General features: G+C 42.6%; 1 protein-coding gene across 1 annotated transcript; it reads right to left on the bottom strand.

The window, feature by feature from the left end:
* Positions 1 to 3,039: 3,039 nt before the first annotated feature.
* On the bottom strand, positions 3,040 to 3,738 carry LOC149266858 (uncharacterized). Its single transcript, XM_089409378.1, has one exon. It carries the CDS (start codon positions 3,736 to 3,738, stop codon positions 3,040 to 3,042), a length of 699 nt encoding a protein of 232 aa, XP_089265504.1.
* Between the last annotated feature and the right edge of the window lie 22,756 nt (positions 3,739 to 26,494).

Genomic DNA, 26,494 nt, shown 5'->3' with positions numbered 1-26,494 from the left:
CCCCCGTTGAAGCCTAGAGTACGAGCCAGGAGTCTTTGGACTACCAAGGAGGTATTAAAGAAAAACACTTCCAATTTATCTTTATTGATTTCCATCCCGGAGGCTTTGCTGAATTGAGATAGGGATTTGATAATTCTTTGGGCCTCTTTTAGAGTGGCTTGACTGTAAAGCATCACGTCATCTACAAATTGCTGGTGGGAGACCGGAATGTCTTCTCCACAGATTCTAAGGCCTTTTATTTGTTCCTTGGAGACCTGATCCTTAACCAATCTACCTAGGCCTTCTGCGGCTAGGATGAAGAGGAAGGGAGACAAGGGGTCTCCCTGCCTTAGCCCACGGGAGGGAGTGAAAGCTTCAGAGGGGGAGCCGTTTAGGAGAATTGACATGACAGGAGAGCTAACCATAGACAGGATCCATTTTATCCATCTTTGATCAAATCCATAGGCTTTTAGGATACTTGCCAAATAGTTCCAGCTGAGCCGATCAAACGCCTTGGCCAGGTCCAGTTTGATTAGCATGCCGGGGGCACGGGAGCTTTTCAGGGAATGAATCACTTCCTAGGCGACTATTATGCCATCTGTGATCTGCCTTCCTTTGACAAAGCCAGTTTGCTCCGAGGCAATGAGATCCGGCAGGATAGGCTTAAGCCTATTAACCATGATAGTTGCAAGGATTTTGTAGACAACGTTACATAGGGAGATGGGCCTGAAGCCCTGTGGTTCATCTGAGCAACCAGACTTTGGAATTAACGCTAGGAAGGTCATGTTCAGACCTTGGTGCATGCGCTTGGAGCATCTGGATTCCTCCACAAGATCAAGCAGATCATTTCCCATGAAGCTCCAAGTCGCCTGATAAAATTTGGTGGTGAAGCCATTAGGTCTCGGGGCCTTATTTTTTGCCATTTTTTTTATTGTTTCCTCCAGTTATTCCTTGGGTTATTACTCGGAGAAGGGCTAGGTTTTGATCTCTAGTGACTTTCTTAGGAATATGGTGGCTGATTTTGTTTATGTCCTCGGCTCTGTTGATATTTGGTTCGGAGAGAATGCCTTTAAAGTGCTCCACCAAGAGATGTTCTCTTTCATCCTGTTGCGTCACTATGTTTCCTTCCTTGTCTTTCAGGGAGAAGATTATGTTGTGTTGGTGATGGTTTATCATGGCTTTGTGGAAGAATTTGGAGTTTTTGTCTCCTTCTTTGAGCCATTGGATTCGGGATTTCTGCTTCCACAGGATTTCCTCTTGTTTTCGCCTTTCCTCTAATTGGGTGATGACTCTACCTTCCTCCTCTGCCAGATCCTGACTTCTTCCTTCCAAGATGATTTGTTGCTGAATTCTTTCCATTCTGGATTGGAGTTTGCCCTGCTCCTGTTGGATATTGCCAAATTCTTCCTTGTTCCACTTTTTGATTTTGCTTTTTATTTCTTTGAGCCTTAGCTGAAAAGAGTGCATTTTGTGCGGCCCTCCTTTCCACTTTTGCTGTCCTGCCACCAGCCTCTTACTTTGTCTAGGAAGTCAGGGGCTCTAAGCCAAAAGGACTCGAACCGGAAGGGTCTCTTTTTGTTCTGATTATTTAAGGCTATTTCCAACTTGATTGGCCAGTGGTCCGACCCTATTGAGGGTAGGATGGAGGCTTCGTAGAAGATATCTAGCCCGATTATGTGCTCTGAGATGAGGAATCTGTCCAGTCTTGAAGCAATCTGTTTGGACCCGCCTCTTCTGTTATTCCATGTGAATTTCCCGTTTATGGTTGGGATGTCAACCACTCTTAATTCTGTCTGCACTTCTCTGAATCTTTCCATTTCTGGGTCTTCCCTGCTTATTCCACCTTTTTTCTCTTCTCGAGAAGCGATTAAGTTGAAGTCTCCTGCCAGGATCCATCTCTGCTCCTGGTGCAAACTTCGAAGCTTAGTTAGCTGATTGAGGAACAGGTCTCTGTCTGCTCTGGTGTGGGGACCATATACCGCCGAGATTACCACCCATTCACTTTGTCCTATTAGCTTGAATCTCCCAGTGAGGATTCTTGGCATTCCTATCCACCAGTCGGCGAGGACTTCAGCTGGGTTCCAGAGAATAGCTATCCCTCCTGCACTTCCTTTGGGATCTATAGTGACATGTTCGTATCTTGGTTTTATTTTACTGAGGATTTCATCCATTTTCTGGCCTGGGATTTTGGTTTCTTGGAGAAGCATAATTTGAGGTTTGTATTTTTTGAGTCGTGCTGCCAGATGTCTCTGTTTTCCTTTGCTATTTAAGCCCCTGATATTCCATGATGTCAAGATCATTGGTTAACTTTGGAGAGGGTTTGGAACACCGCTGATAGCGGGACTACTTTTCCAGTATTGACTAACGTTTCTCCCATGAGTTGTATGGAGTCCTTAATGTTTCTTCTTCCTCTTTTTTCCCCCCCTTTATTTTGTCCATTCTGATCTGGTCTATTTTCCTTTCGATTCTCTTGGTTTTCTTCTATTGAGGCTTTGCCTTTTTCCAGCTTGGTTTTGTATTGTTGGAAGGTTTCAGTAAATAGCTTCTTTTGTTCTTCAGAATAAACCTCTCGTCCAGGTTCTTCCATTCATGCAGCAAGTTTTCCAACACTTCCTCTTCCTGGCTTAGGTCCTCCCTACTAGACTCATGGTCTGTCTCCATCCGAACAGTTTGTTTGTCTGATTCCTTATCCTGTTCTGGTATCTCACTCGGGGCTTTTCTTTTAGCTGGGTTCCTTTCGCTGTTTTCACTGCAGTCTGAGCCTTTATCCTCCTGATTTTCCATGACCTGATCTTCCTCATCCTCCTCTACCTGCAGTATAGCGAAACTGTTTGGTTTCGTTGCATCGGGTTGTTTGCCTTTCCTATCTTTCTGGGGGGGTTCCTTGTTGGCTTTCCTTTTGTTTCTCACCTCTTGGAATTCCTCCTGGTCCGGCTCTCTCTTTTTTTTTTGGGGCCCTCTGTTTTCTTCTTCCTCCCTGGTTATTGGGCATTCCTTTGCTAGATGGTCGTGGGTATGGCACCTACGACACCTAAACGAGATGTGTTCATAGTCTATGTTCTACTGCCAAATTTCTTCATGGTATTCAAGCTCTATAGTGTCAGGAATGGGGTTTGCTAGGTTCATGTAGACACAGATCCTGGCATACGAGGTGTATCTACCTTTCTTTGTAGTTTCTGCTATTTTCACGAAGCTTCCTATTGAGTTGCCTATTCCTTCCAGGATATCCGGGTCCCAGAAGTCTATGGGGAGCCAAAATAAGCGGACCCAAATAGGAGCAGCCAGAAAGGTTTCTTTGTTAGGGTTATAACAATCTTCCCAGAAGCGCATGAACAAACCAGCATTATTATAAAAATATGGGCCATTATCAAATACCTTTTCTCTATCTTTCAGGTTAAAGAAGATTACCGTAAAGAAGCCTTTCGCTCCCAGCTTGAGCTCGATGTGGCCCTGAGGCTGTCGTTTCTGCTGTATCCACTTGGTGAGGTCTCTTTCTGACGGCCAGACTCCGACAAACTTGCAGAGGAGGGCATGGTCCCTCATGTAACTTCGGTACTTTTCCAGCTTGTTCGCTAGGATCACATATCTGGGTTTTTCTGTTGTACATGGCATGCTCTTTCCTCTGCGGCCTGATTGCCAGGCCGCTCCTAGCACTGGGCCCGTGTTCTTCCGTTCCTCTGACTCCTGGCTACTCTGTCTGTCTCCTACCACCGTGTCTCGGTAGGAGGGAATCTCTCCCCTCCTGACATTCTCTGTCATGCCTTTGTTGCTTTGGACGCTGTCAGGTTTTGCTGGACTGGTCTGTGTCAGTTTTCCACACTTCCTTCACGACTTCCTTAGGTTTTCACCGCCTTGTCGCCATGAGGGTTGGAGTTGCAAAGCTCCCATAGCGATTCTATATGTTTCCTTTCCTTAGATTTTTCATTGTTAAGTTTCATAGGAAACCACCAAAAATTAAAATCCTTGAAAATAGGTCATAATCATTACCATCAATTATTACCCACCATAATTTAAGAAAGTATTTACATAAAAAAATGGATAGGAACAAGATGTAAATAAATACAATTACCAAGAGTTGTTACTTCCTGCCATTATTTGTGTTTTTATCAACACTTTAATAAGTAGCAGTAAAAATATGAATGTCCATTGTTGTAGTGTTTTTGGAGCAAAAGTGTACCAAAAAACACCCCCTTAGCAATGGATTGTTACCTACAAAGGATCATAGTCAAAATTGGTGTTGTTAGTGGACAAACTTAAATAAACACAACATTGTAAATAGTGGAAACAATGCATACATAAACATAAACTTAAACAAAGAGGTGCATGAACAAAACAATGCTCAAATGGAGAAACACATCAATAATATATGGAAAAATCTCCCTTTATTGATTGCTGGTGGTAGAGGTTGAATACAATTAGAATCTTAGACACTTGAAGAGAATTCTTTGAGCTAGGGAGCTCAAAAATCCTCAGCAAGGGGGTTTCTTTTCCTCAATCTCTTTGCAAGTTTCTCCTCTCTCTCAAAGAAGTGTGAAGACTCTCCAAAGGGTGGATTCTTCTTCACTTACTAATATGTTGGGTTGCTGAGAAGAAATTTAGCCAACATGCTAGTGCTCTTCACTTCCTTGGTTTCAACAATTGAATGGTGGTTTGCTCAAACAACAATTTGGCTAGCATAATAATGTCTCTTCTTTTTGGCTATACCATGGCCTATTTATATAGAGTTTTTTAATCCCTCTTCCCTCTATTGGTACATGTATGATAAAGACACATGAGTAGGACAAGAGGATTCCATTGAGGGCTACACTTCTCCAAGGAAACTCAAATTTGGCTGTACTAGGCCGATCTCATGTCAGAAAATCGGCTCCAAGCGTGTAGAGTAGTCCTTGATTCCTGAGTCATCTTTTCTGCAATCGCGCAGCTTTTTTAGGTTATGTCGCATTTGCGCATTTATTGAAGAAATATATGCGCGACCTTAATTAATTTTCTTTATAAAATTTTGACCTTAGGAGAACTTTTGATTTTTGAATCTTCATAATGTATTCGACTGGAAAAATGTCCACTTGTGCATTTTGCTGAACAATTTTAATGTCTTTTGGATTGTACGAGCAGGTGTATGATTTTTCAGTGTTAACAGTTTCCCCTTGATGTATGAGGTTAAGAGAATGCATATAGCCGAAATACATCATGTTTTGATTTCCTTTGGAGAGTCTAATTAACTTTTTGAGAGAGAGGATAGCTTATTGCGGAGATGAGTAGAGAAAAACCCCTTGACTGAGTATGAATGATACCCATGCTCTGGTGAAAAAACTACAATAATGGTGTGTCTATATGAGGTGGGCATGTCCCATGCTCGTTATTATGGCTAATCGGAACTGATTACAATCGGACAACAACTAATTTGTGTCTAGTCAACATGGTGGTTGTTGACGTGCTAATAGCTGACGATGAAAATTGTTGACGCCCTCAAGGGTGCTTTCTGGTCAAATAGGCAAAATATTGTTCTCCTATTCATATCTTGGCGAAGAACTTTGATGGGTGTTGTGGTATGCATAGGTATTTGGTGGAAGGTACCTCCCACATATCATAATATAAGCACTGTTAAATGAGATCCTTAGTGATGCGGGGGTCTTCGACGAAGTGAATGAACTGCAACAGTAACTAAGTACGACACCACCTTGACATGAATGATTGAGTTGATGTCGAATGTTAATGGGACCGATGACATCACTGGGAAATAATGGTTCCCAATGTTCCACTCGGCGATATCCCTATCAAAGGGAGGGAGTATCCAAGGTACTAACTCTTTTATGGAATATGTTTGTTGAAGTCGACAGGAAAGGGATGTCATCCACTTGACATGGTGAGTCAGGAAATCAATGTGAGATATGAACAGTTTGTAATAACTTGGGTTAGATAGTCATGATAGCGAGGACTATCAATATTGGAGGATACAAGTAGCTACACTAAGGTCAAAACTTGATATGCAAATAGTAGCAGTAAAAAACATGCTTTCTGATGATCCTAGAGTCTATAGGATTTCTAGGATGGGTGTAAGTAATTTTGATGAACATGAAAAATGGGGGTGATTTGCAGGGAAAAAATTAGGGGCTAATATTCGCAAGTGGGTGGGCCAGTTTTCTATACTTTTTCCCAAAAATGATTCACAAATTTCCAATTTTTCCTAAAAATGATTCAACCAAATTTTATCATATGAAATTATTTTACCGTAAAAATCACCAAAAAATTATATAGAGACTATATAAAATTATTAAAATTTTGAATATTTTTACAAAAGTATCTCCAAACATTTTACAAATTGCATATTATGGACTAGTAGGATTCACCAAGGTTTCTAAACTTTAAGACAAATAGCCATATTTAAAATTTTCCCTAGTGATTTGTTGATGAGCTGTGACCAAAGGTGATTAGAGACTGCAAGCAAGTGAAGGACATGAATTACAAAAACCAAATGTGGATGGGAGATTTTTTTTTATTTTAGAAAAAATATTTGTACACTTGCCAAAAGAATAGGGGTTGGTTTGGATGTACAACCACAGAGATGGATGCCCCATGATGATAGTAACGTGTGTGAATGTGTAATGTATGTGTTGAGGATGGGAGGCCCATTGGTTGTTCTCCGTGTCGAGTGGATGAGGTGGGTGAGGTGGTACAAAAGGGCTATGTGATGTGTATGAATGATTGATCCAGGTGGATATTAGTGGCCACCCTCCAAGTCCACTTAGACCCCCACCATTGTTTCTTTCAGCTTTTCAGTTTCCTTAATTCTAGCACCGTTTACTATTTTTAGCAATTTTTGGGTCTCGAACTTCAGAAGCTATTTCGAGGCCCTAAACGACTTTTTTTGGGAAAAATGGGAGCAACATGGGTCCATGGACTGATGTTTCTCTTCCCAAAGTTGTAGTTCTCAGATAGATATTTCTAACAAGATATTGTGCATGTCAAACGAAGATCGTATGCCAAAGTTACGACCCCGGGAAGTTGACGTACCAATTTACCCAAACAGGGCCCATAGTTTGGCATTTCATCTTCTAGGGTCAGGTTTTTAGATGTTTAGGGTTTTCCATTGTTTCTTAGCAATAAATAGGCCTTTGAGCCTCATTGTAACAAAGTTCAGAGGCATGTAGCTGCCACATGTCTTCTCAGAGATAAGCTACCATCGCCCTAGCTAGTTTATTTCGATTTCTATTTGTAAGCATATTTCAGTATTTTACATTAATGAAATGAAGTATTATTTCCGCTGCATCTTTGTGTTAATGGTTATATTTGTAATTTGTTGCATTCCTATTTAAATCTGGATCAATGGTATCAAAGAAGTCTGTTTTTTCTCTGTTTTTCTTTGCATGTCCCCAACGAGGTCAGGATATAAGGAGTTAGGGCTTGAACTGGTCGAACCTTTGCAAGACTAGCCTCGCAAATCCAAACGGCCTCCCATGGCAGATGAAAAGAAAGACGAGGGGGCAGGAGATCCTATCAAAATCTTGCTCGAAGAAGCCCTCGAGTGACAAAGGAACGTGATGATGAACAACTTTTCCTAGATCCTTCAGCGGCTACCTAGGGGCGACGCATCGTCTTCCAACAACTACTCTAGAAACGCCACACCGTTTAAGGTACACGTTAATTTTGAAATCCCCATATTCGAGGGTCAAATAGATGCAGATGCTGTCGATAAAAGGTTAAATCTGCTAGAGGGTTATTTTTCTATTCATGATTTTTCTAGTCAGGAAAAGATTATTTTCGCTCTTCTCAAAGCAGTCTCCCATGTCAAGGACTAGTGGGAAACCTACTGCGAGCAGAAAGATGAAAGTGCAGGCTCGCTATTTTCAGCCACACCCACTTGGAATTCATTCCAAAATTCCATCAAGGAGCAGTACTACCCTGTCGAAAGCTATGAGGATCAATACATAAAGTGGACCACGCTACGGCAAGTGTTGTGGGGAAAAATGCCTATGCAGGACGATCCTATCCACCTAAGGTGTGACAGTTGTTATAGACATTTTTGTGCCTAACAGCATGAAGCATGAAATGTCAATAATCTGAGGGATCCAAAGTCCCTAAACATGTTGCTCTTACCCTTAGAGGAACAAGGTCTGCAAACCACAGCACTAAGAATCAGTTCTCCACCCAAAATAACCTCAAAACTCGGTCCTTTTGGGCCCAGCGCAGGCAGGGAGTCTCCCACTTGCGCTGAGGGTCAGGCTGCCTTAAGGCAGCTTGACCTTCAGCGCAGGTTTCGAAAGGGAAACCTGCGCTGATCCTGGGGTGCCCTGGCAAAACCCCAGGGGCTCAGAAAGACTATAAAACAGGCAAAAAACAGGAAAAGGAAACCATGAAAAGAAAGAGCTAGGGTTTAGCTCCTACCTGGTCCAGACGGCGCCGAAAATCGTCCGCAGAATCTCCCAGAATCAGCTAGTGAAAATCAAGGGGGAAGAGGCACCTCCAGAGCTCCAACAAACCAAATGCAAATGAAATGGTAAATGAGAGGTAAAAACTCCTTTTAATGGCTTTTACACAGTTTAAAGTAAAATATTAGGGTTATAATCTCATTTTCATGCAAATATTATCCATTTTCTAACATTGTTTGTTGCAGCAATTGAAAATACAGTACTACATTTGAAAAGAGAAAAGCTAGTAATGGTAAAAAATCAAAAATTTGACCACAAATCGAGCAGTTTTAGCATAAAGTTCATGCTCGTTAAAAAATAAACGCAAGATCCGAGCAGTTTTAACGCGGTCTTCATGCTCGTTAAAAAATAAATATAAGCAGTGAGCAATGTTTCCCCCAGAGTTTAAGCTCATTTTTAAATAAAAAATGAACCTATTCCGGTAAATAACCATTGTGATCGTAAATTTAATTAGCCATAAAATCCTTGGTCGTGTTTGCACCCGCCACCTCCATTTCATTTGGCCAATCGTTCACCTCCATATGATTGTTTACCCCTTTTGAGGAACAGCTGCGAAGAATGATTTCACTTAGCCATCCTTGTGACACTGTCGTGATTGGAAAGTTCCAACCTATACCTGGAATCTGCTGCTATCCCTGTTTATCACTCGTTCCTCAAAAGACGAGTCTTCTTTGAGCTCTTTTCATCTGACTCGTAAAATATGAAAAGTTTGCCGAGTTTTTGCCTTCCAGCTCGTTAAAAGGACCGGAAGAGCTATCCCTCCTCTAGATTTTAATCTTTTTGGACTTGAGGGATTATTGCACAAAAAGGTCGAGCGCTTGTTTTATTCGGCTTGTTAAAATTATCGAAAAATCATCCCTTCTGTATTGTTTTATACTTTTTCGGACTTAAGGGATTAGATGACGAAAAAGGAATTGTGGAGTTAACTTTCTGTACCTTTTCAGACTCTCTAAAAATGAAAAGGACCGAGTTGTCTTTGTCGCTAGACTCGTTAAAATGATTAAATAGCGACAAACTTGTCTTTAGACGAGAACGAGTTTCCCTATCGCTAGGCTCGTTAAAACATAGCGATGGGCTTGCCCGAAGGGCAGGTTATAGAACAAGCATATGTTATCCTCCTCAAGCTTGACAAAAATAAAGAGGTACTGGTCAGAAATGACTGGGGAAAAATTGGGAGAACCTCAAAGCTTTGATGGTAGCAAGTCGCTCTTGAACATGACACTTTGTCCTCCGTATCACATTGGGTTGGGTTGTTTCATTCACCAGTCTCATCACCATGGTCCTCGCCAAACCATCCGTATTTGGGGTAATGCTATCGATCCACCACATTAGTGTCATTATATGTTCAAGAGATGTGTTCAGAAAGAGTCAACCGTGTCCCATCCACTGCCATACATTATCCTTCATCCACCCATGATCGCCACCCTGAATCATATCTCACAGTTTGTTTTCACCTCCACTAAAGTCATTAACTCCATTCCGTGTCACTGATGTGGGATTCATTAAGGCCCTCCTTTGACGGATCGCTTCTTGTCGACTTCAGCTCATTATCCAAGAAGTTGATCTAGGAACACCCCCCCCAGTACTTTGAAGCTTGCATGCCTCAATGGCAAGTTTCTCACTTCCGGCGACAGGTATACATCAATGACCTTCGACCAGAAGATTTTGCGTGGTGTTCGACGCCAAGTCCTTTATTCACACCACGTGAATTGTACTGTAGTACCTCGAGGGTCATTGTCATTATTGGTGACTCCTCTCGCGCTTGTTAACGGTTTACATTATTGACCGGTAATCAAGCGATGTCTTTCCATGTTCGACTTCAGCGCAATTCTCACATGGATCGACTTGTACTTAGAGTGAAGATCGAACGAGATTGAAGACCCCGGATCTAGTTTCATCCATCCGGGCTGCGATATATATTCAGGAAATATAAAGACATTTGATATGTACATCATTGCAGCAGATGATCATCCTACTCAAAGGATGATAATTTCAGCAGAGAATTATCAGTCTATCATCAGACGGTCGTCTGTTATATGTACCAAAATGAATTTATAAAGCTGAGCATGGGAATGCCCGCCTCAGCTAGATCATGAAAGTAGAATGAAAAATAATGTATTGTATTGTATTTTATTGCAGGGCACCTCTCAGCCGATTGAATGAACTTCGGATCCTCCTAATAAAGCATTTCACCCGATAAACGACCTCATACTTTAGGGGGCAACTGTTATAGACATTTTTGTGCCTAACAGCATGAAGCATGAAATGTCAATAATCTGAGGGATCCAAAGTCCCTAAACATGTTGTTCTTACCCTTAGAGGAACAAGGTCTGCAAACCAAAGCACTAAGAATCAGTTCTCCACCCAAAAACACTAAAAAACAGGCTATTTCTGGATCATGTCAGCTGCTCCACTGAGCATCTGCGCTGAATGTCAACTACTCCTCCTTGTACCTGCGCTGAAGGTCAAAACTAATGAAGGCTACCTGCGCTGGGCGAGATTGGCCAAGTGGCACAGTCATTCTGCAAGGTGTCAACTGCCCAGGAAGCTTCCAAACTGACACTTGGTTCAAGGAATTCGCCCTATGATGAGTAAGAGGGTCTTGATCTCCAAGTGGAAGCAAGATTCTCCAAGTGGACTCAAGAACTGAAGATTAACTAAAGTGGGAGAGGACACTAGTCAGCTTTATGCCAGCCTCAAGCTGACTCATCCTTTCTCCAAATCTCCTATATATAGAGCTCTCTCATGAGGTCTAGGGAGGCTGGAATTTTGTGCAAGTAAGGAAGTGCTGTTGGTTTGTGATTAGAGCTATTGGGTGTTTGCTTGAAGGAGGTGAAGAGGAGATTTCTTTCAGTTGGGAGGTGTTGCTGGATTGGGCCCATTGTGGTTGTAACTCTCTCAGAACTTTACTTCTATTATCAATAAAGTATTCGAGATTCTTCTATGTGCATGTGTCTTTATGATGAATAGATGTTTGTACATTTGATTTATGCTAATCCTATAATCGATTATGGATGTATGCTTCTTCTAGTTTCCTTTTCTTGTGCTTTTACAGGATCTGTGTGTAGCTGGGCCGGTGAAAGGGCAAGGAGCTAGGAGCAAGCAGCAAGGAGTGAAGACTGGATCGACTATAAGCGCAAGATAACGGTTAGTAGATCATCCTTTTCTTCCCTCTCTCATCTCATAAAGAAGAAAATTTGAATAGCTTTGCATTCAGTTGTTGCTGGAGTACTATCACCTTCAGAGTAGGGATAGAGGCATTCTGCATTAGATACTTTTCCCCCCAACAAAATAAAGTATTCGAGATTCTTCTATGTGCATGTGTCTTTATGATGAATAGATGTTAAGTTCTGAGAGAGTCACAACCACAATGGGCCCAATCCAACAACACCTCCTAGCTGAAAGAAATCTCCTCTTCACCTCCTTCAAGCAAACACCCAATAGCTCTAATCACAAACCAACAGCACTTCCTTACTTGCACAAAATTCCAGCCTCCCTAGACCTCATGAGAGAGCTCTATATATAGGAGATTTGGAGAAAGGATGAGTCAGCTTGAGGCTGGCATAAAGCTGACTAGTGTCCTCTCCCACTTTAGTTAATCTTCAGTTCTTGAGTCCACTTGGAGAATCTTGCTTCCACTTGGAGATCAAGACCCTCTTACTCATCATAGGGCGAATTCCTTGAACCAAGTGTCAGTTTGGAAGCTTCCTGGGCAGTTGACACCTTGCAGAATGACTGTGCCACTTGGCCAATCTCGCCCAGCGCAGGTAGCCTTCATTAGTTTTGACCTTCAGTGCAGGTACAAGGAGGAGCAGTTGACATTCAGCGCAGATTCTCAGTGGAGCAGTTGACATGATCCAGAAATAGCCTGTTTTTTAGTGTTTTTGGGTGGAGAACTGATTCTTAGTGCTGTGGTTTGCAGACCTTGTTCCTCTAAGGGTAAGAACAACATGTTTAGGGACTTTGGATCCCTCAGATTATTGACATTTCATGCTTCATGCTGTTAGGCACAAAAATGTCTATAACAACAGTGCCTTAGCAACAAACAAATACAGCTATTCTGATTTCTTCCTTTATGAAATGTGAAAGAGGGGAGATCGATAGACTTACCGTCGTATTCCGTTTGTCCCTCGATCTAGATCCTCTTCTCTTTGGGTGTTCACACCTACTTGCCTCCTCGCTTGCTCAAGAGAACAACTACTTGATTCCCACGAGATCACAAGAGAACAGCTACCTGTGACAAGAGAACAGCTACTTGCGACAAGAGAAGAACACAACACAGCAGATATTCATATTCATAAATGATTCAGGATTAGAAGTAAATCAAATACACTAATGCAATCATACAAATACACCAGTATATAGGAGAAAACCAAGATAGCTTTATTGATTGATAACAAGGTTCAGGAAGAGATACAACCCAGAGGGCTCCAATCCAGCATCTCCTTCCCAGTAGAATGGAATTCCTTCTTCAGCTCCCTTCAAAGCATTAAGAACCCAATGTTTCCAGTCTCAAACCAACAGCAATTATTTGCAATAACAAAATTCCAGCCTCCAGATCTCATGGAGGAGAGATCTATATATAGTTATTTTGGAGAGAGGATGAGTCAGCTTGAGATCTGACTAGTGTCCTCTCCCTCTCTCAGTTCTTGAGTCCACTTGGAGGTTCTTGCTTCCACTTGGAGATTTGGAACCTCTTACTCATCACCAGTCGAATTCCCTGAGGCAAGTGTCATTTTGGAAGCTTCCTGAGCATTGACACATTGAGGAATGAGCCTGCCACTTGCCCAAACTCGCTCAGTGCAGGTAGCTAGTGTTGGAGTTGACATTCAACGCAGGTAGCCAGTGTAGCAGTTGACATTCAGCGCAGATGCTCAGTGGAGCGGTTGACATGATCCTGAATTGACTTGTTTTTGAGTGGTTTCAGGTGGAGAACTTCTGTGAATTGCTGTGGTAAGTTAGCCTTGTTCCTCTAGGGGTAGGAACAACAAGTTTAGGGACTTTGGATCCCTTAGATTATGGACATTTCATGCTCAATGCTGTAAGGGACAAAAATGTCTATAACAGTTGCCCCCTAAAGTATGAGGCCGTTTATCGGGTGAAATTCTTTATCCAGGAGGGTCCGAAGTTCATCCATTTGCTGGGAAGAGACCTGTAATAAGATACAATACAATACATTATGATTCATACTGCTTTCATGATCTAGCTGAGGCGGGCATTCCCATGCTCAGCTTTATAAATTCATTTTTGTACATAGAACAGACGATCGTCTGATGGTAGACTGATAATTCTGGCGAAATTATCATCCTTTGAGTAGGATGATCATCTACTGCAATGATGTACATGTCAAATGTCTTTATTTTTCCTGAATATATATCGCAGCCTGGATGGATGAAACTAGATCCGGGGTCTTCAAACTCGTTCGATCTTCACTCTAAGTACAAGTCGATCCATGTGAGAATTTCGCTGAAGTCGAACTTGGAAAGACATCGCTTGATTACCGGTCAATGATGTAAACCGTTAACAAGCGCGAGAGGAATCACCGATAATGATAATGACCCTCAAGGTACTGCAGTACAATTCACGTGGTGTGAATAAAGGACTTGGCGTCGAACACCACGCAAAATCTTCTGGTCGAAGGTCATTGATGTATACCTGTCGCCGGAAGTGAGAAACTTGCCATTGAGGCATGCAAGATTCAAAGTACTGAAGGGGTTGTTCCTAGATCAACTTCTTGGATAATGAGTTGATGTCGGCAAGAAGCGATCTGTCAAAGGAGGGCCTTGATGAATCCCACATCAGTGACATGAAACAGAGCTAATGATTTTAATGGAGGTGAGAACGATCTGTGACATATGATTCAGAGTGGCGGTCATGAATGGATGAAGGATAATGTATGGCAGTGGATGGGACCCGGTTGACTCTTTCTGAACGACTTCTCTTGAACATATTGCGACACTGATGCGATGGATCGGTAGCATTACCCCAATTATGGATGGTGTGGCGAGACCATGGTGATGTGACCGGTGAATGAAACAACCCAACCCGATTGTGGTATGGAGGAAAAGTGTCATGTTCAAGAGCGACCTGCTACCATCAAAGTTTTCTTGATTTTCTCCCAATTTTTCCCCAGTCATTGCTGACCAGTACCTCTTTATTTTTGTCAAGCTGTAGGAGGATAACATATGCTTGTTCTATAACCTGCCCTTCGGGCAAGCCCATTGCTATGTTTTAACGAGCCTAGCGATAGTGAAACTCGTTCTCGTCTAAAGACAAGTTTGTCACTATTTAGTGATTTTAACGAGTCTAACGACAAAGATAACTCGGTCCCTTTCATTTTTAGAGAGTCTGAAAAGGTACATAAAGTTAACTCCAAAAGTCCTTTTTTGTCATCTAATCCCTTAAGTCTGAAAAAGTATAAAACAATACAGAAGGGATGAGTTTTCGATAGTTTTAACGAGCCGAACAAAACAAGCGCTCAATCGTTTTGTGCAATAATCCCTCAGGTCCAAAAAGATTAAAATCTAGAGGAGGGATAGCACTTTCGGTCGCTTTAACAAGCTGGAAGGCCAAAACTCGGCAATCTTTTCATGTTTTACGAGTCAGTTGAAAAGAGCTTAAAGAAGACTCGTCTTTTGAGGAACGAGTGATGAACAGGTGTAGCAGCTGATTCCAGGTACAGGTTGGAATTTTCCAATCACGGCAGTGTCACAAGGATGGCTAGGTGAAATCACTCTTCGCAGCTGTTCCTCAAAATGGGTAAACAATCATATGGAGGTGAACAATCGGCCAAATGAAAAGTGGAGGTGACGGTGCAAACACGACCAAGGCTTTTATGGTTGATCAAGTCATATACACAATGGTTATTTACCGGGATAGGTTCATTTTTTAACGAGCTTGAATGCGCCAAAACACTGCTCGGACTTATGTTTATTTTTTAACGAGCATGAACTATGTGCTAAAACTGCTCGGATCTTGCGTTTATTTTTTAACGAGCATGAACTTTATGCTAAAACTGCTCGTTTATATAGTCAAATTTTGATTTTTTACCATAACTAGCTTTTCTCTTTTCAAGGACAGTACTGCATTCTCAATTGCTGCATCAAACTTAGTTAGAAATACATAACATGAGATAAAAACCCTAATATTTCGCTTTGAACTACGTAAAAAGCAATTAAAAAGTGTTTTTACCTCTCATTTTACCATTTCATTTGAACTTGGTTTGTTGGAGCTTTGGAGGTGCCTCTTCCCCCTTGATTTTCACCAGCTGATTTCGGGAGATTCTGTGGACGATTCTCGGCGCCGTCTGGACCAGGTAGGAGCTAAACCCTAGCTCTTTCTTTTCATGGTTTCATTTTTCCATTCTGTGCCTGTTTCCCAGTCTTTCTGAGCCCCTGGGGTTTTTCCAGGGCGCCCTGTCATCAACGCAGGTTGTCCACTCGAAACCTGCGTTGAATGTCAAGCTGCCTTGAGGCAGCTTGACCTTCAACGCAGGTGGAACACTGTCTGCCTGCGTTGGGACTAGAAAACTGATTTTGTGGCACAGTTTTTGATGAAATTTCGCCAGTTTCTCATCAAATCCAGGATCTTACTCATTCTCTTGTTTGTTTTGCAGGGACCTTTGAGCAAAATGTCCCTTACTTGGCGAGAACGAGAACATGAAGAAGAAGATATGATTGCTCTCCATGACCCTGTCACGGTGAACGCGCTGCGGAACTGTGGCCTGCTGAAGTTCTTCCGTATCTCTAGCATGAGAGCACAGATCTCTTTACTGCAGTATATGCTTGATGCTTGGGATCCCATCAACCAAGTATTCCAGATTAGGGGAAAATCCATCCCCTTGACCATCGTAGACATTTACTTCTTGACTGGGTTGTCAAGGCGGGGTGCCCCCATTTCTTTGTCAGGTTCGGCCCGGGGGAATGACTCCGTGAGAGACTATGTCCGTCAGTATTGCAGGGAAGGTTCCCAGCCGAGCAGAGACGGCAAGGTCGTTATCCGTGAGATTACTGATAGGTCCCTCAGGTCCATTCTGTATACTATCGGTAGGATGGTCAGTAGTGCATCTCTTCATGTTGCCAACAGGTCTTATGTACAGCATGCCTTGGAGTGTCTCCAACCGAAAGTTTTCAACTGGTGTGATGCAGTACTTGCTCAGATGAAAAGTCAATTGACCAAGGTAAAGGACGGGAAGCTGAAGAACTTTGGATTTGGTTCTATTTTGACTACCTTCGCCTTGGAGAAAATACCACTGATGCAGCCTCAGTATATTGCACTCGACTTGCCTTCTCCGACCGAGCCACGCATGCAGAGATGGGTCGATCACATGTCTAGGCATGCTGGTCAACCTCAGATCACTTTCACTGATACCTTCTTCAGGTGGTTCAAGCGCCAGGAGATGGTCTATTCTAAGTATCCATATGTGGGTATGGATTTCCGAGGTGATCCGGATTTGGTGTTACCGGATGGCGAACAGTGGGGCGCTATTGGTAAAATATTTGACTATATCACTGTTTACTGTTTTTATTTATAATGTTGCTGTGCTTTATTCTGACAAGACTTTTAATCAAACTCTTGTGTGCATGCAGATGTTGGTCCTGTTCGTCCAGCAAGTTCGCCCGAGAGCACCAGTCACTGCTCCAGCAGGGGAGCCTGCTGGGAGGGTTATTCTTCGCGACCTTGACGTGGCCGAGACCCTTACAGCTGTGCAGGAGGAGGTTGAGAGCCTTACTCTCGGTATTCCGGATGTACGGATCGACGAGTTACCTTTACAGTTGCAGTGGCATACTACTGGTGTGCCTAGACGATGGACTCGTCTCTTGCACATGATTGCACAGGCCGTGACGTGCTATCATGAGCATCACTAGGCTAGGGTGCCCCCTAGCACTTTTGAGTTTTTGGGTCATGCGACCAATTTTTGTCTTGGTTACAGAACATTATGTGTAAACGATAAACAGCTTTTATATATATATTTTGATTTTCGAGGTTTTATTCTGGTTGAGTTATATGATCCACTTGTATCGATGATGCATTTCTTTTTTATAAATGTCGCAAATGTCTATCTAACACATAGTTCGCTAATGAATCGGTTAATGTGTTTAAGTTCCTGGAAATATGTTGGTATTGAATTAAATCAAACTGTCTTTCCAAAATCTTAACCCTTAGAAACATACGATAAATAGCTGGATTACGGACAGAATATATACCATTGAGTTGTAGTATCACGAGTTGTGAGTCTAGCCTGACGATTAGTCGGCGTATACCATGGGCGATGGCATCAGAGAGGAGTTCTATCAACGCGCTATACTCAGCGATGTTATTCGTTGATTGCCCAATACACACACCTCTGAAACTTACTAACTCGCCGCTTGGATCAAAAATGGCCCAGGCCGCGGAGGACAGGTTCCGCGAACTACGACTCGCTCTGTCATCATATCCCACACATGTCTCAGAAAGGTTCGACATCTACAATAAATGTAAAAAAGGTGGATTACTCGACCAAAACAAACACTTTACCGAAAACAAAATACAACAAAAGCACACAGGTTACTATTTAGGCATAGTAACGCTTGAGATACAACCCGTTGCAGGGTTGCGCCAGTGGAATTCCATCATAATCCATTAACTCGTAGGCTCCTTTTGCTAACACTCATTTAACAATATAGGGGTCCATCCACAAAGAATTAAATTTTCCTGCTCCCAATTTATCGGATTCTTGGTCGTAAAGCAAGACCAAGTCACCTTCTGAGAAGACACGGGGTTTGACATTTTTGTCGAACTGCACCTTGACTCGTTTCTTATGGGCTTCATTAGCCAACGCGGCGTCATGATGGGTTTCATCCAATTGGATTAATTCCAGGAAACGTGCCTCTTCTTCTGAAGTTTCGGGGAGGAGATCAATTGCGAGTTTAAGAGACGAAATTTCACACTGGACTGATAAGACTGCCTCCAGGCCATACACCAGTTGGAAAGGTGTGAACCCAGTCGCATTCTTTACCGATGTTCGGTAAGCCCACAAGGCTGAGTACAGGATTAAGTGCCACCTTCTTTTGTGAACCCCGATCATCCTTTGCAACATACGCTTCAGGACCTTGTTGATTGCTTCAACTTGTCCGTTGGCTTGCGGATAATACGAGGTAGAGCTGTCGTGAGATAGCCCTAGCTTGGCAGCTAATTCTACCATCATGTGATTGCGAAAATGCGATCCATGATCTGTAACTATAGCCTGTGGTACGCCGAACCTGGCGACTACATGATTGAAAAAGAAAAGGGCAGCTGTTTCACCAGTGTTATCCAATGTAGGCATCGCCTCGGCCCATTTGGTAAAATAGTCAACGGCGACTATAATATACCCATGCCCCCCGGTCGAGGTGGGGTTACATTGCATGAAATCGATGCCCCATTTGGTGAAAGGCCCAATAGCAACTATTGGCTGCAATGGTGCGGGTGGTCTTCTGGTTTTGCTATCAAAAATTTGACAAGCATGGCAACTTCTGACTGCGATTATGCAATCTTTGAACATGGTTGGCCAGAAGTATCCTGCTCATAAGATTTTTTGTGCTGTTGCATATCCAGATTGATGCCCCCCACAAGCGCCTGAATGACACTCATTCAGGGCTTTTTCGGCCTCCTCATGGGTAAGGCACCTCCTCAGAATTGTATCGATACCACGACGGTAAAGCGTATCACCGACGATCATGTAGTCTTTAGCTTGGTATCGTATACGTTTCTGTTCAGAGTGAGAGGTGTTAGGCCTAAACTTTTGGGTTTGGAGATAGATTACGATATCTCCATACCACTCCTCGCTTGTAGATATCATAAACAAATTCTCGTCCACGATTGATTCTTCGGATGTTTCATCGTTGGACGACGATGGGAGGTCGCACAATAATTCCGCGAAAACTAGAGCTTTCTTTGATTTGGATTTTACAAATTCCAGATCAAAGTCTTGAAGGATCGCTATCCATTTTGAATATTTGCCCCCCAGCAACTATCGCGACAGTATATAAGTCATGGGGTTGCAATCTGATAAAATGGTAGTTTTCCGAAAGAGGACATAATGTCGAAATCTTTGAATCGCTTGAAAAGCTGCAAGCGCTAGTTTTTCAACATAAGAATATTTACTTTCTGTATCATTTAAGTTTTTACTTAAATAATATATAGGATGTTCAATTCCATCGACTTCTTGAACTAAAACCATCGCAATGGTCGTATCCGCTGCAGCTAGATACAAGTTAAAATCTCTTTGATAGTCTGGGGCATACATTAATGATTCTTTTACTAGAGAATCTTTCAAAGCATCAAAGGAAGCTTGCGCCACCTGATCCCAGACAAAAGGTACATCCTTTTTCAAAAGACGAGTGTAACCTTTAGCAAGTTCTGCGTAATTTGGAATGAACCTCCTCAAAAAGTTTGCTTTCCCTTGGAGTTTCTGAATCTGAAGCAAATTTGAAGGTGGAGGCAAATTAATGATTGCCTGAACCTTGCAAGGGTCGAGACGAATCCCATCCTTAGAGACTACAAAGCCAAGTAAACGACCAGAACCGACGCAAAACACACATTTGTGTGGATTGAGTCTTATCTTGTAGTGTTGGCAACGTAGAAATATCACTCTTAAATGCTGTGGATGATCAGTCCGCTTTCGCGAATGAGCCGGAAGGTCGTCGAGATATGGTTGAACGATGTTCTTGATGTCATGGAAAGCATAATTCATTGCTCTCTGAAACGTCGCCCCTGCGTTCTTTAAACCAAAGGGTAATTTTCGATAAGCGAATGTGCCCCACAGACAAATAAATGCAGTCTTTGACTGGTCCTGTCGGCGGATATTTATTTGATTATACCCGGAAAACCCATCCATAAATGAAAAGATTTCACATCCGGCGCATTCATCAATTATCTGGTCAATGAAGGGTGTAGGGTAGTTGTCCTTCAGACAAGCTTGATTTACATCCCTATAGTCGACACACACTCTAATCGTCTCTTGCTTCTTCATAACAGGGACGATATTCGATACCCAATCGGTTAGAGGAACCGGGTAGATGAAACCAGCATGGAGAAGCTTTTCAACTTCCGCCTTAATAGCAGCGGCTTTCTTGGGGTGCACCTGCCGAAGCTGTTGTCTTACTGGTTTGACATCAGGATGCATTTTAATTTCATGTTCAACGATACTCGAGTCAATGCCTGGCATTTCATCATATGACCAAGCAAAGACATCTCTGAACTCGCGAAAAAGAGCGTTATATATTTCCAGTTCTAAAGGAGAACAATCTTTGCCGACATAAATATTCTCTACAACATTTGTTTTAGTTGAGATATTTATGGCTATAGTCTCTTCAATATTGGATAAGTTTCGCTCGGAATCCACCGTATTTACAGTATTTGATAGGAATTCAAAAACTGAAGGGTGATAAAGGTCATGTTGATTATCTTCTTCATATTCTGGAAGAAGGGAACGATGGTGGTGATCATTCCATGGTGCCCCCTCAATCAACATTGATTGTAAGATTCCTTCGTCAGTCCAATGCACTTTCGACCAAGGATCTAATGGGGTACCATATTCTCTAGACCTATCTACCCAGACGCTTGACGAGCGTTGATTTGGGTTCACCTCCCATGCTCGAAACATTGATTGCTACAATATTTCTATTGGGCTTGGGGGCAAAACCATGGCATGATCCATGTCGATATCATCTTCTGCGACCTTCGTGGAAGATATCATGTTGCAGGTTGCTACCAACGCTATATTTCCTATGTAGATAGGAGGTGGAAGCGCGAAAGTTCCCATCATTGTGGGGTCTTTCAATAGGCCTACTCCGATATCTTGAAGCGAATGGTCGCTTCCATGGATCATGGGAATGCTTCCTGTAACTTGTGAACCATTAGGGAGGAAGTTCTGTTGGTCGACGACCGTAATCCCTCCTTGAAAAGGGAATGCGATCTTCCTAAAATAAGTCGACACTACAGCTACCATGGCATATATCCATGGTCTTCCCAGTAGGATGTTATAGTCAAGATTTCCATCGATGACTTCAACATCAATTTCCACTGTTTTTCCTCCTAGTTCAACCTTCAAGTTATTTAGGATACCGTACGGGGTGTACGTCCTTCCGTCGAATGCTTTTAGTGTCATTGAAGATCGCGACAAGGTTGGAGATCCGAGAGTTTTCCAGCAACTCATCGACGTGATACATGTAGATGCCCCCTCATCAATAATTGTTCGGTGAACAGTTTTGTTGAGGGCTTTCACTTGAATAAGGAAAGCTAGTTGAGCTGGTAACTGAGGATCATATCCTTTGTGGTCAAAGGATACAAGATTGGAATCCTTAGGATCAACCCCACCAATAGCCGATAACAAAGCCTGCCTTTGGGATGGGCAATTTTGTAGTACCTCAAGAGTCGACATAGCGGATGGCGATTGGGCCAAATCTTCCACTATGTTATAATGCTGCGCCGCCCTGGCGCGAGGATTAAATGTCGACTTGTGTACTACTCCCTTCGGCGGTTTTATTGTTAATTCAGGAATGATGGGTGGTACAACTTCTGTCGAAGTTGTTGTTGAACTACTTGGTTGATCTTTACCTTTGTCGTTCGACAGCGGCGGATTCCCGTAATCTTTGTTCCTTGTCGAAATCAAAGCATCATTTTGTTGCTTGGAGATCGATAACATTAGCACTTGCGACGGGGAAGAATTTTCACTATCAACCATATTTTGACCTGGATTTGGAAATGGGTCAGTCAACACAGCTGAGGTTTTAGAACTCTTAAAGAATTTCTTAAGCTCAGCTCTTAACGGACAATTTGTTGTCCGATGATCCTCCTCATCGCATATCTGACACAGATATTTCCTATTTCCAGGAGGGTTTGAAGAAGTTTTCTCAGGGGATGATTCACCCTGTTTCTTCTTCTTCCCTTTGTTTTGCTTCTTCTTGCTTCCTGGTTGATTGGGTTCTTTGCCTTTATCTGCTGATACGGCATTTACTTCCGAAGCAAGAATTTCTTGATTTGCATTTTGATCCGAAGTCTTACGGGCTTTCTTAGATGAAGCCTTTGTCGACTTTGCGTTTGCTGTGCCAATCACACCGTCGCCAGCATGAGAGTCACTATTTGATTTAGGAGGAGGAGGAATTGAAAATTCCGGTCTAGGGGCGTCAGGTATTTTGTCGTAGAGCGTGCCAGACTGAGTATATACTAAGTCTAAATACTGTGCACGAGCAATAACTTGCTCCTCTGTTACGACTCCCCCCTTGGCCACATATTTCATTATGGCAGGAAGTAACGACTTTATAAACCATTCAACTAATAGCTGATCAGGAACGTAAGTCTTCACCATCCTGCGACGACGACGCCACTCATGTATATGATCAGATATATGGGTGGCCGTTGTTTGCTTGAAGTTGGTCAAGATTTCTATTCCAGTTTCATACCTTATTGGTAATTGAAAATGGGTTAAGAAAGTCGTGGCTAGGGAACTGAAATTGTCGAAAGAGGCTCTAGGTAATTCAATATACCATTTAGCCGTTGGACCTGTCAATGTCCTCTGAAAAAGGCGAAGCCTTATCGAATCATCGTTCAAGGTGTTCGACGAACACCACAGATGAAAAGTCATCACATGATTCGACGGATCTTCGCCTGGATTTCCATTGAATTTAGGAATGTCTGATGGAAGCTTGTGAGGAATCACTGGCCACCAAGGGGTGTAAGCAATTGGATCGTTCGTTAATCGGTCTAAATCCGGTAATTCTAAAGTTTCCACGAACGATAACTGTTGATTCAGGTTAGGTGAGGTGTACCCAGGATACGATGGAATCACCTGAGCGGTAGGCCTTTGTATACCAGCATAATGTAATTGATGTTGGTATGACTGATACGGTTGGTGGACTTGACCACTGTAAAGCGGTTGGTTTTGACTTTTTTGAATATACGGTTGTCCACTGTTCGCAAAGATCTGCTGCTCAGAACCTTGGTACACTTGCTGGAATTGTGGTTGTTGGTATTGCACCAGCCACGGTTGTGAAGCCATGTTCTGCTGTGCTATACTAACCGTAGGACCAAGATGTGGGGTAATTGTACCCGTTTGGACCTGTGTCGCCCCACCAGTTGGCGATTGTGGTTGTGTCACAGGGTCAGGGGGCTGTTGCATTACAACCTGAGAAATCGGAGGTTGACATACAACAGGCATCGTTTGAACTTGTGACACTGTTACAATAGCTGGCGTTGTAGGGATGTTCGACACAGGTACACATTGTTGCATAGAATACACAACTCTTGGCTGTTGGGTCAGCATAGGTACCCAACCACTTGTCGTAACTCCAGTATAACCTGAATACTGTTGAGAACTGCCGTATGGATATCCTCCCGGAGGGGGTAATGAAAGGGCATACTGCCCCCCATACGGTAGCAATCCGGAACTCAAGGGGATTGTTTGCCCTTGGGGACTGGATGGCCCAAATTGACCTCCATAGGGATCAATCTGTCTAGTTTCAACATAAGAGTTACCGGGTATTATCCCGGAGGAACAAACTGGAACAGACCACACTGTCGAAATAGTCCCTGGGTGGACTCCTTCTAGCGGTTGCGAGCTAGTTGGGACAGATGGTACACCGGCAAACATCGTCGGAGTGACGGCAGGGGGTTCTGCTGTCGCTGTGTCTTTTGACATAGTCCTAGATGTCGACGGTTGCTCAGACATTTTGAGTCTATCCAATAAATTGCCTAACGATTCTATAGGAACTTCCACTGGTGATGGACTAACTTCTGATGTAGAAGGAAAAAGAGTGACCCCTACTCCAAAATGGGTTGGAGTACTTGCTTGCGGATCCTCTACAATTTCCTCTATCGCAATCAAACCAGGTGGAAGAGGAAGACCGTCAGGTCCGTAAAATATTTTTGGTGCCGAAGAAGGGGTTGTTTCGACAGGGACAGTTGTTTGAGGAACAAAACTCTTTGGACCGGTTACAGATGGAACTGGTTCAGTAACACAAGTATTTGTTCTCAGACTAGGATCAGTATTACTGTCCCTCTGTGGCTGTTGAACTTCTTCAATAGAGGCAGGGTTTCCAGAAATGTTTGGAGTAACCGGAATCTCAGATTTTGTCGGAACACTTGTTCTAACTTTGATAGGAGATTTCGAACCGGTTAAACGAGTTCGCTTTGTCCGTACTGTTTTCGATTCCGGAGACAAAGACGGTTGACTCACAAGCCTCCACGAACGACGGGGTTTCAATTGACTTTCTTCCACGATTGCGGATTACTCGATCAACTAAAATACAAAAGGGGAAAGTGTATTTCCGAATTGAATGAATTTTATTAGACGCTTTAGACACAACTTGCTTTTTCACTTTTAAAGAGTCGAGAAAAAGCTAAAGATGACTCTAGTCTCGTTCGATGTTTTAACGAGCCCGAAGTGACAAATGCTCGGATGGACTTTTTCTGTTATAGAGTCTGAAAAAGGCCAAAAGAAACTGCTCTGGAGATCTAGGCAGAGGGTGTGCCAAACTTTTCGCAAAACCGCAGAATACTTTTTAAGGTACGGGCGGTCGATCTTCGTGAATGCTGTGTTCACTGCATTGCGATCAGTAGGGCGGCTGACACGGCTTCCTAAGGATAAAGGATATATGCCTATAGGGGTCTCCCAATATATATGTGATGGTACGTGGGAGCACAATCCGTACTAGCGCTATCGTCCCTCAGGAGGAATCACCCACCTTCCACGAGATCGACAGTCACTAGGCTTAACGACGCCGGAACACGTCTCTAGCCTAGACCTCTATGTTGTGCGTTATGTTGCAAAGCGTTGTTAGGTTCATTCAGTTTATTTTAAGTTGATCTTTTTTAGAAGTTTGCCTTTCAGGATCACCACGAGATGTATGGTACAATTCCTAAATGCAGTCTAAGATGATAAGCAAGCTTTATTATCTTTTCAACTTTGAAAATCCTAGCTACTAAGGGAAAAGAAAGACACTATCTTTTCTCAAAGAGAAATCAGCACACTCTAATGCACTCTTCCCTAAATCAATCATGCAAACTTATCAAAATGCAAATGCACAATGCAGGTGTTTGTTTTCCGATTTCTTAGTATTAATGCCTACAAAGAAAGCATTTTGTACAACTTTGAATTTGCTTTTAAATGACAGATACAAACAAGTTTACTTTTTCGAAAACAACAAGGGTAGAAGAGATTACAATCACTTTGCGACTTTCGAAATGAATAATTGTTTCGACACTTAAAAGAGACAAATTCAAACCAATAAGCAAAAGTAAATCTATAATCAATCTGCAAACAGCCAATGAACTCTCTTCTAAGATCACAATCAATCAGATCTGAATCAAAGGCATCAGGATGACTACTTTACTCATGCAAAGGAAAACTGTAAATGACGTAAAAACACATAAAAACATTCACAGTCTTTTTGTACAAAAGGAGGCGGAATCTAAGCAAAGAAAAGGAGTTATCAGACTGGTACCTATGCTGGTTAAAGGCTGCAAAAAATAGAGATCAAAACAGGGCAACAGACAGCAGAGAACCCCAGCTGCACAAGGCTAAACTGGTTCAGCGCAAGTCCAACACTGTGGGTTTGACATTCAGCGCAGGTAGCCTTCATGGGACCTGCGTTGAAATGCAAACTGCCTTCACAGTGTCTGCGCTGAAGGAGAAACTCTCGTTTCCCCTGGGTTCTGGGTCATAAAATGCTCAAAAATCAATTGTTTCAGGCCAAATCAGAAACACAAGCAAGGTATAATCAAAGGGATGCTTTGAGAGGGTACTAAAGACTATCACAAAGGATCATCAAGTCATTTGTGAGTCCATTGTTCAGATCATAGACAAAATCCAGTGAAGGATCAAGGCAGCAACAGTCTACTTTGCAGAAGCAGTTCGGTTGTTGTTGTTCAGTCTATGAAGTAAACAATGATGTAAACACAAATAAAATGACTAAAGAAATTTCCCCAGCGGAGTCGCCAATTTGTTGTGGGTAAAAATGCCTATGCAGGACGATCCTATCCACCTAAGGTGTGACAGTGCCTTAGCAACAAACAGATACAACTATTCTGATTTCTTCCTTTATGAAATGTGAAAGAGGGGAGATCGATAG

Source organism: Pinus tabuliformis, chromosome 6 (genome assembly GCF_031772625.1).
Source record: "Pinus tabuliformis cultivar Carrire ecotype Pingquan chromosome 6, CPIR1, whole genome shotgun sequence".
NCBI lineage: Eukaryota > Viridiplantae > Streptophyta > Pinopsida > Pinales > Pinaceae > Pinus > Pinus tabuliformis.
This window is presented reverse-complemented; position numbering and strand designations above follow the sequence as displayed.